The 14936-nt window shown below is 40.6% G+C and overlaps 1 protein-coding gene across 2 annotated transcripts in view; it reads left to right on the top strand.

The window, feature by feature from the left end:
- Positions 1-14936, top strand: part of DLG5 (discs large MAGUK scaffold protein 5) — a 172012-nt gene that overhangs the window by 131258 nt on the left and 25818 nt on the right. For both annotated transcript variants that reach the window (XM_075934726.1, XM_075934727.1), the window contains 7 exons: positions 1278-1453; positions 2542-2645; positions 3656-3748; positions 5095-6114; positions 9697-9835; positions 12709-12853; positions 14101-14222. In XM_075934726.1, coding sequence (XP_075790841.1) covers positions 1278-1453; positions 2542-2645; positions 3656-3748; positions 5095-6114; positions 9697-9835; positions 12709-12853; positions 14101-14222 — 1799 coding nt within the window. The remainder of the gene's footprint in view (positions 1-1277; positions 1454-2541; positions 2646-3655; positions 3749-5094; positions 6115-9696; positions 9836-12708; positions 12854-14100; positions 14223-14936) is intronic.

The raw sequence follows: 14936 nt of genomic DNA, 5'->3' as shown, positions 1-14936 counted from the left end.
TCCAGCTTACAGAAAATTGTGTTAACAGTACAGAAAGCTAAAAGAGGTCTTCCTTTGGCAGAAGTGATGGAGACTTGTGTTTTGAAACAGCAGAACCAGAGCTCTTGTCCAGACTCTGGAACTATGTGCAGAGGTTATTATGGAATGAAGCCCCCTCCCCCAATAGAAAGTTGCAGCCACAGTCCTTTCATAAGGCTAATTTTCAATGGCCTTGTAACTCATGTTTTCAGATGTGTACAGTTGAGGTCTCAATAAAAGCTGGAACATATTGTGACATTTTTGTTTAAACTAAGGGACCACTCTCTGATTTTAAAGGGCTTTAAATGTCTTTTGCTGGACATTTTGGGAACATACCTAATGCTATGTCTGCTCAACACAATGGCATCAGAATACATGAAACATAGGTAGATTTTGAGAGCGGGTCATGCCTGAGATGGTTTCAAGAACAATAATATGTTTGAGGTAACTGAAAAATGTCAAGTGAATTGCCAAAATCCGTCTCATAGCCCTGATTATTAAGGTAATAACTGTGACTTATTCACTTTACAGGAGAACCTACCTCTCAAATGTTGCTTCAGGTATCTGTGGTTAGTTAGGCAGCCTCTAATGTGGAGCTAATCCTGCTTAATGTACCTTCACAGCTGTGTTACCACCATGTTTTTAGATAAGATGTCCAAGAGTCAGTAGCTTGATTAGGAGAAGCTGAGACAGGGGTGATGCATGGGGAGGAGGTGCAGTGGCAGAAGGGACATGTCCCAGTCCCCAAATGCCACTGGAGAGGACGAGGGGGAACAAGGGGCCAATAGCTGGTGGGGACAGAGCCTCTCTTCTTTGAGCCACTGTGCCTGACTGCTGCTCTATCCCAGACAGCTTCTGGGCACACTGCTTAGGATGCTGGTTGCTGCCTGGGACAGAGCAGTGGAACAGAACTCTCCCCACCCTAGCTAACATGAGATGGGGAAGGGACAGGATGGGGACAATGAAGGGACCTGAGCTAAGGGTGGGGAGGAGTCACATGTGCCCCCTTGTGTCACTTCCCGCTAGTCATCTCTACAAGGGCTAGTAAGCACTGGTGGTGGAACCAGAGGACCTTGAGCTAACTCAGTCATTAACAGATGATGGGATACATCATGTTTTTTCAGAAATGAGCAGTGTTTGACATGCCACCCCTAATGTCTAAGTTGTTGTAATGCTATTATGGCCCTTGTAATTAATTATTGCATATTAGCAAAGTATTCTTATAATATGGACTTCCTTGCCTTTGTTTTAACTGCCAGAGTGAATGATTGGTTGCTGAAGATAAATGATGTGGATCTTACTAATAAGGATAAGAAGCAAGTTATAAAAGCTGTACTTAATGGAGGTGGAGTTATTAATATGGTGGTTCGGAGAAGGAAGTCCTTAGGCGGGAAAGTGATAACACCTCTGCACATCAATCTTGCTGGGCATAAAGGTAATCACATATATTTAAATGCTCAGGGCTAGCTATTAGTCCACTTGCTTGAATTGTTACGACTTCCTAGATACGAGTTCTCGTTAACTGTTGTAGAACTGAACAAGTAGTTCAGTCTTTTGTTTCAGCTAGACCAGACTAACACGGCTGCATCTCTATCACTATTCAAGTAGTAGTGACTTTAGAGATTTCTTGCATAAATATTGCTAATGTATCATTTCTCCCGTCTAGTTTGTCTTCTCAGGAGGCTTACTGGAGTTCAGCTGAATAAACTTGCAAATCCCTGCAATCTTTTTCTCCACTAGAAAGTGCTTGTCAGGCTATATTAAATGTTGGGCTATCGGTAAACCCTCTTCTCGTTCTGTGTGTTTAAAAGGTATTCGAAGTTAGGCTAATTTATTTTCAACTGCATTTTTATTACACGAGTTTGTTTTTCATGCAGGTAACTCAGATATGTTCTAACGGATTTGTACTACAGGAGTGGGGGAAGGAAGGAAGGTAAGTGTCTGTGAATTAATGATATTAGAGGTGGGGAAAGTTAGATGTCTGTGAGCTGATGGTATTAGAGGTGATAATTGGGGAAGCTATCCTGGTAATGGGTAAGATAGTTGGGGTCTTTGTTCAATCCCCCCCCCCAGAGAGTGCCGGGGGGGCGGATTGAACAAAGACCCCAACTATCTTACCCATTACCAGGATAGCTTCCCCAATTATCACCTCTAATACCATTAGCTCACAGACATCTAACTTTCCCCACCTCTAATATCATTAATTCACAGACACTTACCTTCCTTCTCCCCCCCCCCCCCCCCGCATCCCCCTTCTGTTCTGAAATGTGATTTGTCCTTTTCATATGTGTTCATTTTTTTTAATTGTATCCATTGGTATATATGGTTGTGACTATTTTCTTCCACTATTTGATCTGAGGAAGTGGGTCTGGCCCACAAAAGCTCATCTAATAAACCATCTTGTTAGTCTTTAAAGTGCTACATAGTCCTGCATTTTGCTTCAGCTACACCAGACTAACACGGCTACATTTCTATTACTATACTACAGGAGTGAACTTGTGTTTTATCTTTTATGGATTTCAGATAGTGGAATTAGTTTAGAAAATGGAGTATTTGCTGCTGCTGTTGTGCCTGGTAGCCCAGCTGCCAAAGACGGGTCTCTTGCTGTGGGAGATAGAATAATTGCCGTAAGTCTAATGAACAGATATCATTTCAGTATTACAGGGAGTATGAAACACACATTTAATTTGCTTTAAAAATCTTGAATCTTCTTGTTGGGCTTGTTGTGTGATGTTTTTCTCTGTTTTAAATGTAATGATCTTAGGAATAAACAAACGTTTTGGGGGTTGTAGGGTGGGTAATAGAAAATATAGGTCATGTTTAGTAGTTTCATTAGTGAAGTTTTTGCAAATGTGATTGCAGTAACTCATCCTTCACACTTACTTGTGGACAGTCACACAGCCTTCCCTTTTCACAATAGGTGATATCTAAGACTTATTAATATAAGGACTTCAGTTCAAGGATCTTTAATGCAAGGAATTGTATTGTTAATACAAGGAATCTTTAGATCTCCATTAGAGGTTAGAAATAGAAATGATCTGGAATGGTTTTGTGACTATTCTTTCTTTAAAAGTGGACCAATGTGTCTCCATTCCATTTCTGGATGCGCTGGTTAAACTACAGGTGCTCCTGCAATTTGCCTGTTTTTATCTTCAGACTTCCTCTGAGATACCTGCTCTTCCAGAACCAAATCAAAGAGATTCTTCAATTCTTGTCTCCTCCAGGATGCCACTTTATCCCTTCTGGGAACTGTTGGGTGTGCGTGATCAGTTGAATAGTATCTTAATTATTAGTATCTTGGTTATACGTTTTATTCAGAGGAATAGATCTCAGGAAGAGTAGATTCATGCAAATAGATAAAGATAATGTGGAGCAATCAAACATTAAACGCCAGCTTTAGTCCATAATTGCAGCCCTGATGAAATGAAATCTCTAGTTAGTGACATTGTCTGACTTCGCATGTGCAAAAATGATCCAATTTACCTAGATACTGTCATTTTTCTTTCTGTTCTAGTGTTGTTTTTGTTTGTATTTGTGTAACCATTATGTACCTATATCATAGAAGGTAAACTAAGACAATTCTTGTTGCTAGCTTTGTTTTGGTAATTTCCTCTTGTTTTGCTGTTTTCCTTGGCAGATTAATGGCATTGCACTTGATAATAAATCACTGACTGAATGTGAAGCTTTGCTACGAAACTGTAGGGATTCCCTTACACTCTCATTGATGAAGGTGAGTGTGGGGACAGAAACGGAGGAGGTGAAGGAAAAAGCTGCAAGGTTTTTTGAAGATGCACATTTTTTTAATTCTAAAGAGGGGAAAGAGCGCATTCATAAAATGAATACAGTAATGTGGAAATTCAACGAAAACAGATGGCTTTCCCTGATAGTAATTGGTCCATAGGGGTCATTAGCCCATTTGGATGGCTGTTCCAGTGTGTAGAATTCAGTGGCTGCTCTCAGTTCCATTGCGCACACATTGCAAAAAACCAAAAACCTCTCAACGCAACAGGTAATATAGCCCCTTTGTTAGCATCAGCTGTAGAAAGTCTGCATGCACATAGAAACTGAACTGTCCTCTTGCCTCTCGAAAGGGATCCCTGGTGAGCAGTGTTCCCTCTAAACTGTGTGGCAGCACAGCTTTACAGGTGATTGATCAGCCCCACCCAGTCAGAGGCTTAGAGGGAACACTGCTGTGAGATGGGGTGGGGATCACTGGTGGAAAAGCAGCCTCCTCCCATGATAGTGGATTCTTCATTCTCGAGGGCCATCAGTAGAGAAACACATTTCAAACCAGAATCTCTACTGAGGCTGGGGGTAAATTAAGTTAGGTGTGCCATAGAGAGTAAGGGTATACCTACACAGCAGCATGATTTTGAAATAACTAGCATTATTTCGGAATAACTTAGTCCATGTCTACACAGGAGGCAGTTATATCGAAGTAATGTCGAAATACTGTCAAGCTGGAGGACTGCTTACTCCTATTCCTTAACCCTCATAGTGCGATGAGTAAGGGAAGACAGAGGCAGAGTGCTCTATTTTAAAATAAGTGCTGTGTAGACGCTCCCTATTTTGAAATAAGCTACGTAATTGACATGATTCAATTTCGAGTTAAGCCCTACTATGTAGACACACCCTAAAAGTTTCAGCCCCAGAGACCTGATAGGCTAAATAGACAGGACAGACAAAAGGTAAGAGTGAAAAGACACACTAAAAAGTGACTTGCCCACTGGTAGATCCAGAACTAAATCCAAATCTCTGGTGTCCTGGTCAAGGGCCTTCTCCATTCCCCATGCTGCCTCTGTGAAGATACTTATAAAAGACCAAAAAGGTTTGTTGGATTGATTCCCTGATTGCTGGATTGATTGGATTCCCTGTTACTAGCGGTTTCTGAGATTGAGCTCTTCCCACCCCCACACACTCCATCCATCATTTCCCCCAGAACGTAGGTGTGCTCCTTTATGTTCAGCTTCGTGTTATGGTCTGCGTGTGAATTGGGAACTCGTGGGGACAGCTGAGGCAGCCAGGGGCAAAACTCAAATCTGACACACTGTTGAGTAAATATTTTTCTCCCCCTAGGTTTTTCCTCAGAGCTCATCATGGAGTGGTCAGAACATATTTGAAAACCTGAAGGATTCCGAGAAAATATCCAACTGCCGGGTTCATACATCAGAGATACAATCTCAGAATAAAAGAAACTTGAAACACAACAGTTCAACACAAACAGACATTTTCAATCCAGACATTCTGGATGGCAAGAAGGACCAGAGCGACCAGGGGAATGGCTCGTTCTGTGATCACAAGCCCTTTTCCGGCTGCGCTTCACGGGCAGACTCGCGCAGGAATGCTGTGCACAGCTGCCACAGTAATTCCGAACACAGTCTTAGCTCCTTTAGCCCAGATGCTTATGGGGAACGAGGCTATGGGCTTGTTGATTTGGACGGCAGGAGGCTGCCGTTTGAGCCCACAGTAGCCAACTGCATCATGGTAGAGACTGCTTTAGACAAAGGGCATGGAGCTAAGCATAGTGGTGGTACGTGGCCTAAAGTCATGGTCAATATTTCAACAGTAGAAACTGAAAAGTTCTCTGTGTACAAGAAGCCAAAACAAAGGAAGTCCATCTTTGATCCTGACACTTTCAAAAGACCACAGACTCCTCCCAAAGTGGACTATCTCTCTCCTAATCAGGTGTCAGGGCATTCGCCTCAGCCCTCAAAAGCTGAAGTGGCTTCAACCCCTCCAACCCCTCCCAAGAGAAGTGACTCTATTAAATTTAAACATAAACAGCAGACAAGTTCTGCCTCAGACTCTACGGTAACCACTGGATCTCCGCCTACCAGCCCAGCTACAGCCCAGCCTCCAGCGTCCTTGGCACTTAAGCAAGACTCAGACACTCACAAGGGGCGCAGCAGGACCACTGGGCATTATTACAGGGAGGAGGGGCTCGACTGTACTCATCTGTCTTCAAGAAAATCTTGTGAAGATGACATTGGCTTTCAAAGAGTTGAAGAGCCAGAGATAAAAAGACCAAGACCAAAATCAGCACCTGCTTTGAGACATAAACTCACCCCCGTGCCCATTCCTAATCCTTCACTTCAGGTAGAAATTAAATATACACAAAGCAGGGATGCTGGCCTGTATATTAAAAGTTACTCAGGTTTGGGTGCCTAACTTGACACACCTCAAAGGGATTCTGATTTTTCAGAGAAGAGATGCACATTATGAAGATCGGGGCCCTTCAGGGTGTGTCAAATTGGATGCCCAAAATGGATAATAATGAAAATATTGGCCCTTGAAACTTTCATTAAAATACTTTTATGTCTCAGAGGACAAAAGTAATTCTCAGAGTTACAGTATTCAAAAGGCACTGATTGTTACAAAAAGTGTCTCACTTGATGACTGTTTCATGCCCTTCGGTAGCCGATGTTTTCCGTGATAATTCTAGGTTCTCTAGGATGTGTTGACAGGTTGCAAAAATTGAATTATGAAGGGTCAAGTTTACAAACCTATGTATGTGTCCAATGATGCAGATGGGCAACTAGTGGGATTCACAAAAGCAATTGAAAATGGATGGGAGTTGGGCTCTTGATTGAATATCCGCATTTCTGTGAATCTCGTTAGGTGCTTATTTACATCGTTAGGTGCCTAAACACCTTTTTATGTCTGGCCTGAAGAAGATAGCGTTAAAGTGCGATTGTACCCTATAAATGTTGACTATTTAATAAGGGACTGTGGACCGGAAAGCACTTGGTTTTGCTGCAGAGGAAGGTGTGAATGAACCATCCCTCCATGGTAGGGATGTAGACAAAGGAAGGATTGCAGATGGTCACTTTAAGGTAGGGTGTTAACTGGGAGATAAAGTAAAAATGGCCACAGGGTTAGTGAGGCTCAAGGCCTTCAGATCAGATCTGCTCTGTTTCCAAGTAAAGAGTCTTCCCCCTCACCACATGCACATACAGAGCTATCAGTTAATTTTTTCTAACTGGGATCTTGCGATTCAAACTGGTTTCTCTCTAGTTTTAAGCATAATTACCAACTATAAGGATTCTGTGGGCAAGATTTTCCCTCAGTTACATCTGATCAGGCCCACTGTTTTCATTGGCTTTGCAAAAGTGTAACAGAGCAGACAATGGAGTAAAAGGTATAAGTGAGACCAGGGTTTGACGCTCAGTGCTGTGAGGTGCAAGGTACTAGTGCTAGTTTAAAAACTGTCATGATTTTTTTTAAATGAAAATTTAGCAATTTCTGTCAGTTGTGCTAAGCACCTCTTGCTCCTATTTTGATATCATTTGGGGGTTCAAGAAACACTTGCCAGCTCCCAGAAGGGCCTTTAATAATTTTATCTGGTCTAGAATAGAGCCCTGCTACCTCTTTTTATTGCTGTCTGCACTGCATTAGTAACAGCTTACTCTTGTAACTGCCGTCAGCAGATGATTATTGAACAAACCCAGGGAGCAGAGAAAAAGGATGCTATTTTCAAAACAGATTTGTACTGTATAAAGCTAATATATGGGTTACTCCTGCCTTTTGGTTCATACCCAGAAAAACATTGCATATTTGAGGGCCAGGAATTTGCCTTAAACACAATGTCAGGTTGATCCATGTACACTGATACTTAGATGCTTATTATTTTAACTGTAGTCATCAGTCACCTTAAGTGCCTCACATTTATATTATCCTTAAATGGCTAGACAAATGTTGCCTGCCATCTTTATGCTAACACAAGAAATTTGAAGGGCGCTCATTTGTGACATTAATCATTCTCTGGATAGAAAGCCTTTATCTTTGTTACCAATCGAGGTAGGAATCTGATCAGGACATGTTAGTGTTGGTGGTTAATATTTTCCAAGTCGTCCAGCCCCAACAAGTATTTTTCAGATAATGAAAACCATATAATTTTGCGCTTATTTTTTTGAGGTGGTTGATGTACAAGTATGTTGACTGAGTTATGCCTATGCAAGAATTCCAGGCTTAGAGATACAAGAGCGCACACATTTGTCTCTGGATTGTGTTGTAAACTGAGCTGTGAGCTTCAGAGCAGGATTTAAAATAGGGTTTGTGCGGTGTCTTTTAAAAAGTGTGGCGTTCACAAAAGTGCCTTTTATGCACTAACTTTCATAGTTGTAATAATTGCAGAGACAATGAAAATGACGATATTTAAAATACAAAAAGTTACGTTAAAGTTTCAAATGTATACACTTAAATATCAGAAACGAAAATGTGCTGGCTTCCATCGTAATGCTGCTAATACCTGTATCATGGAGGGTGTGTTTCTGTTCTGGTGGCTAGACTGAAAATAGACCAATGTAGCTGTACAGATGTCATAAGCCTGCTATTTCCCCCTCCCACCCTTCCTCCTTCCCTCTCTGCAAAGTGGGCAGAGGTTTGGAACCCATCAGCTGGTATATGCCAAGAAGTAAAGGAGTGTCTCCAAGAACAGCATCGTCTGGAGCCACTCTGAGGTTAAGGTTGGTGCAGCTTATGCACTGCCCCTTACTCAGGTTGAAAGACCATCTTCCCTACATATAAATGTGAATCTATTAATATTAAATGCATGTCTTCAAAAATATACAGGGTGTTCATTGTGGTGGAGTTGATGGATACATTTGTTATTGTGTTTCTTCTTGTATTAAACACGTAGGTATCAAGGATGAGTGTATTGGAGACTTTTAATTAAATAAGACCACAAGAAAAAAGGAGAGGTTTACAAATGGCTTTTCTAAGCTGGGGAAAAGTTGTGTCTGCCTCTGATGCAGGAGTGAGAGCAGTGTATGTTTTATTAAATCTCTCTCACTAATAAGTTCCCTGTTACATGAAGAGCAGCCTTAAATGATTCATAGTTTGTATATTATATTTTTAATATCATGCTTTTTATGTACTACTGTGTGTACATTGAAAATGGTGTTGAGGGTGATGCATTTCTTAAAAATTGTACTTGCAGCTGCCTATGGTTGCTGAAATTTTTGGCCATCGCGTTCTCAGTCCGCGTTAGATTTCCTCATTCACCCATGCCTAGTCACTCTGAGTAAAGCAAACAATGTAGAAATGTTTATCCACAACCCACGTTGCTCCACCTGTCAGTGAAAGCTAAGACAGAGTGCTACACCTTCAGGTCCAGCAGCCAGTCTTGTTTTAGGCGGTCATGTGCTCTGTTGGAAAGGGGCAGGTGAGAAAGAGTGTAGAATTTGTTTTCAAACATCTCTTTTTGGAGGGGGTTATGGTTGAAATAGCGTGGGGCCATTGTGCTTTTAGGAAGAATTTGAATAGTAGTGGGGATGTTTTGCCTACGTGAAGAGGGGCTGACTTCCAATATAGGCCTTGATTCAGAAAGATAATTTGGCAGATTCATAACTTTTTTAAGTATCTGAACAAGCTCCTATTGACATGTTTAAAATTACACCCATGCCTAAGTGCATGAGGAGAACAATGGGAGTAGTCTGCAGAGCCTATGGGAGTGACCGAAGGTCCATAGGTAATTAATTGGGAGAGAAAGAGAGCTGAGATGTAGGCAGAGGAGTTTGAAGATAAAGACAATGTGAAGGCACAGAGAAGAATAACGGGGAGGAGTGATATCCGTGAAGTGGTGGAGTCAAAGCATAATCAGCATCAAGTTATTTTTGTCATAGTTTATTCAAAGCTTCCTGGATTAATTGCAGATTGAATTCTGCACTTTGCTTACAGATACAGAAATACACTCCAGCCAGCGAAGAGCATCTCTCACCGGAGCTCCGGGAGTGGGCGCCGTATTCACCAAAACGTTCCACTAGGCACAGCGATGGTTTTGTGTCTCCCTCCTTGTACGCTGGAGGCATGTCATCAGGTTAGTGATGACGACCTGGATGGCAAGGCCTGTAATGTCATTGTGAAAATTTGTCGTCAGTTGTAATGTTCTGACTGCAAGCTAGAAATATTCATTTTGCGTTCCAAGCAGCCTTCAGTTAGTAAACGTAAAGGCCAGCAGTGACCATTATGATGGTCATGCTGTCTGGTGAGAAAAACAAGGGCAGACACCCCCTTGAATTAGATTTCACCAACTCAGTACTGAATGTGAACTCCTGAAGCACTATACCAGTCTTAACATAGAGTCAGAGGCAGTCACTTGGGCACGCCTGTCTATCTTGCCGCCATGGCAAGCGGGGGCCTTAGTGGCAGCTGCACGCCAAGGGCAGCAAAAGTCGCACTGTTCATACGTAACCAGAAACCAGGGAGTTTATTTTGAGTGAGCCCATGAATGTCGAGACTCAGGAAGGTTACCGGTGATTCACAGAGATCTCAGAACGGAGCTTCGTACTAAATGAAGAGACCACTGGAATGTGTTTTAAAAGACCTGAATTGAATCCTGTCACTGCCACTAATTTGCTGTGTAGTCTTGAGCAAATTGCTTTCTGTGCCTCTTCAACCTCCAGCGTTTGATCTGACAAATGAGACTGTAAGGCCTTTGAGGCTCTTGTAATATACCTCTCCCACTGGAGCCTCTGAGTGCAATTTTACTATAAACACTAAATTTGCCGCCTTCGATCAGATTGAAACTGTTCATTGGAGAGGTTTACTTCAGTTACAAAAGGCAGTGTGAGAGGACTGCATGAAATCAATAGCAAAAATGAGCATTTTCCTGCAGGAAATGTTACAAAGCAGACATTTCAGTTAAATTGCCTACCTTATTTAAAAAAAAATGCTGTAGAATTGATATAGATGTACTGGCTGAGGAGGGGGCTGTGTAAAGCAGACAATGTAGAAATGCAGGCAATAGAGCATCCCCTAACCAATGGTAGGTAGAAATCTATCCCTGGTGTCTTTCAAAATACTTGTTTAATATGGTTTGCATTTCTGCTAGCATAGAATATCTCAGAAAATGTATCTCTATGTATTTGCCTGTGTTGAGTGAGGGTCTGAGGTATGTCCATTCATCAGTTCTCAAAACCATGGTCCAGCTCAAGCAGGAATGAAGTTTAATTTGAGTATTATTCACAGTTCTTGTTAGGGCTTACTGAGATTTCATCCTGGTGATCAATACTTACAGGGAGACAACAGAACACTCATTCAACTTCTGTGCCTCAAATTACCCAGCTGTAAATGAGGATATTATTTAATTAACGTTAGTAAAATTGAGCATTCTTTAGCCTAGTAGCATCCCAAGCATTATAACATGTAATAATGAAACTTATTAATTAATAACTGGACTTTATTGCAAAGTCTTTTCACTAAAAATGCAATTTCCTTAATAATGCCCATAATTTTTGAACAGATCTCAAACTATATCTGACAGTAAATATTTGTTTTGTTTCTTTGTATTTCTGCAACTGTGAATTAAAATACCAAAATTTAAATGTGAGCATTTATTGAACAACATTGTGATATGAGAATATAAATAGTAAGAATTAGGACAACCAATGTGGTATGCAGCTTCTTCATACTGTAACTTAAAGCAAAGTAAGGGTTTGGTTATACAGGAAAAAATGGGATATGCCCAGAATGGGATTATATGGTTTCTGAGAAGCAGAAAAGAGAATCACCAGGCAGGTGATAGGGACTGGCTGCTCTCCCTCTTCCCCCACAACCTATCTGCCTGGTACTGTCTCAGCCCAGAGCTTCCCACCCCCAGGTGTCCTTGAGACAGGGCAAGTTGTGGGGGCTGAAGCCCCTCACCCATTTCCCATGCGAACATTGCTGGGTGTTCCTCTTTGTCAGGGAGCAAGGGGCAAGTAAGCGGAAAGTGCACAGTTTGCACTTGACTGCAGAGTGCGGGGGCAGAGAAACTTGGACTTGCCTCAGCCAAGGGACATGAACCTCTTCCCTGGCTGTGCCCACTCAATCTGCAACAGTCATGGAGAGGCACTTCTCACCTGGCCCCAAGCTGCTACCGAGAGAGGGAGGTGGGGTAGTCCTCTGACCCTGTGACAACCTGCCTACTGAACCCCTCATCTCCATTTCCATCCCAGAGCAATTATTTAAATGAAGAAAAACAAAAATTATTTGAGTTAGGGACCTGAGTAACTCCAGTTAAATCTTCCACTAAATTAATAACTGGGACTTTATTGGAAGGTATTTTCACTAAAAAGCAGTTTCCTTATTTTTATTTGTGTTCTTAATTTTACAGCAAACCTCACAGTATATCTGACTGTAAATATTCATTCTTTCAAAATATTTCTGCCACTGAATTACATTACCAAAGCATTTGTTGAACAACATTTTGCCTGAAAGTAAAATATAAGTGTACTTTAATGAAAATCCTAAATGAGACTGATGTGTAAATATCAGTTTCAAAGTGTTGGGAATTGTCAGTCTATGGCCATAGGATGCTACAGAAGTTGGAAGTATATGAGCCAACTGACGAGGGAAAATGACGTTTGTAGCCAAGAACAGTTTTTGTGCACCTCTCTAAAATTTTACCTCTTACCTAATTATAGTTCAGCTAGAAGTGTGGAACGATTGCCTTTACATATGAATGTTTGACACTTTCATGACCTTGACAAGAGACAGAAAAATCTTCCTATTTTGGTGGGCAAGTAGATTTTTGAGCTGTTCAATAAAGCAGTCTGAAATAATGCATTGAACATATTGTAGCTGTGTGTAGCTTTCCACTTGATTAGTGACTTGCATAAATAACTTGAACCCAGCATGTTGAATATATCTAGAGCATTTGAATTGATTAGGGAAAAACTCATACCATATATTTTTTCCACTTGAAAATAGGTACTGTACCAAGAAGTTTAGCACCCTGTCCTGCAGTAACTGCTGTAATGAGAAATCCAGTTTATACTGCTTGGAGCCACAGAGTTCATGCCAACAATTGCCCGTCAGTTGCCAGCCAAATCTGCCATCAGCACCTGCACCCTAGGTATATATTCAGAACATCACATTTGTAGATCTTTATTTACAAATAAAATCAATAAGAGAAAGCTGCTTCTTGCTCTGCACTGTGGTCCACACAAAGTGCAACTCTATATACTAGTGCAGTATAATGTAAAATAGTAGTTCTGTTGCACCCTACACCTGGGAATCTCAAAGCACTTTACAAACACTGTATAAAGTCAGTGACTTCTTCCTATGTAATGGGTTTCTCTGAAAAAAGCCGTGCAACGCTGGCTTGTATATTTTTGCCTGAGAATAATTTACTGTGAAAGTAAAGTAGAAAGTGACTACAAAATCTGTAGAAAATTTAGCAAGGTCATTAAAAACTTAACCCTTATCTGTAATGTTGACTTAACTTTTTGTTGTTTCCCACTGACTCAACTCTTTCTTCCATTTGGAATTTCCATAGTTAAATGGCTTTGCAAATTTGAACCCTACTTGTGTTTGAAGATGACAGATTAAAATTAAGCAAAGTTATTAATAGTTACTGTGAATTTCTTGGGCCCAACTCGCCTCTCATTGGCAAAGCCAGAGAGCAAACCCAATTCCTGCTTCCCTTGATTAAGCAAACAGTTCATTATTAGGTTAGATTAATATATATTTTGCAAATATTTAAAATTGTTCCCAAAAGCTTACTAGAAAAAGATTGAATTTATCACGAAGGACATATTCTGTTGAAAGCTTAGAGAACTGAATTAAAGGCCACAAATATTATTTCTGTTGAGCTGTGGCTCAGTGCACCATCTGTATAAGAATGTAATATAAGAGCATTTGGTCTCTGCCTTCCAACTAAGTAATAATCTTATTAGCATATTTCACAAAGAGCAAATATGTTTCTCCTAATAGCCATAACTCAAGACTCTTAAAGAATTTTTGAAGATTGCAGTCTGTGGTATACAATAATAGCTATGTGTTTGATCACATTATCAAAAATTGTATTTAATGTCCTGTTAGGAAGTACTATGTTTGTCCTATCTCGGACTGGCTTGTACAAATGTCTTCTAAAAAAAAAAGTTTTCTCTGGGATTGAATAAAGAGGTAACTTTATTGTGCTTATTATGGAATACTTCATAGAATGCAGTTGTATATGGTTCATGATTTTAAGGATGTATTGCAGTGAAATAAATGCATAAAGTTGCTGTCCAAGTAGTAGTAGCGAGCTAAAGCAAAGGATCAGTGGCATGGAGCTACATTGTTTGGAATTTAGTATAACTTATTTTGTTTTTGATGCAGTGCTCAGCACCAAGGTCGCTTGAGTTTGGATCTAAGTCACAAGCACTCCAGTGATTATTCTGAAAACTCACGGACGAGGGCATCACATGGTTCAAATTCATTACCATCCAGTGCAAGACTTGGTAATTAGCATTTCAAGTTCATTCACGCTCTCATTACTTCTAAGACAAAGCAGAGAAAATTCCAACCCCACTCAAAGCATCCTTGAGGGATCCTTCATATCGGATACATCTTTTTTCTTGCTTTCAGTTCCTGGCTCTTAAAATTTCTCCTCACTGAGAGGATTTGAATGAAACCCCTTTTTCAGCCTATATGCTGCTTAGTATGTCACAGTTGAATGGTGCGAGACACTTTTTAAGCAGCTGTTACTGTATGGAAGGCAATTGTGTGATGACTGTTATCAGCAGGTAGACAGATTTTCTAAATGTTATTTTGAGTTTCAGAGTTATGATGAGAAGTGAGAAAGGAGGTAGCTCCAGAAGGGAGGCATACCACTGATCAAATAGCTGTGTAGTACTTAGTTGAAAAGTATTATCTTGTGGGAAGATAAGAAGGTGTATTAAATTGTTTATATCGACCTTACACAGTTTTGATATTTACACTTGGGTACGTATCTATTCCAGCAAAACTTAAATATACACACACTTCATGGCAATAGTCTTTAACATGACATAGACCTTTTAATTCTGAAACGTATTTTTAAAATTGTATCTTCAAGAATGCCATTATCCATCACAAAATGCAATTACGTCTATGGCAGAACATGGTAGCAGTACAACAAAACCCACATTCAGGTTAGGGTAGGAAGAGATGTATCCACTGAAACGAATATAGGT

Source organism: Pelodiscus sinensis, chromosome 8 (genome assembly GCF_049634645.1).
Source record: "Pelodiscus sinensis isolate JC-2024 chromosome 8, ASM4963464v1, whole genome shotgun sequence".
Taxonomy (NCBI): domain Eukaryota; kingdom Metazoa; phylum Chordata; order Testudines; family Trionychidae; genus Pelodiscus; species Pelodiscus sinensis.
The sequence above is the reverse complement of the archived record's forward strand: the minus strand, read 5'-3'. Positions and strand labels throughout refer to the sequence as shown.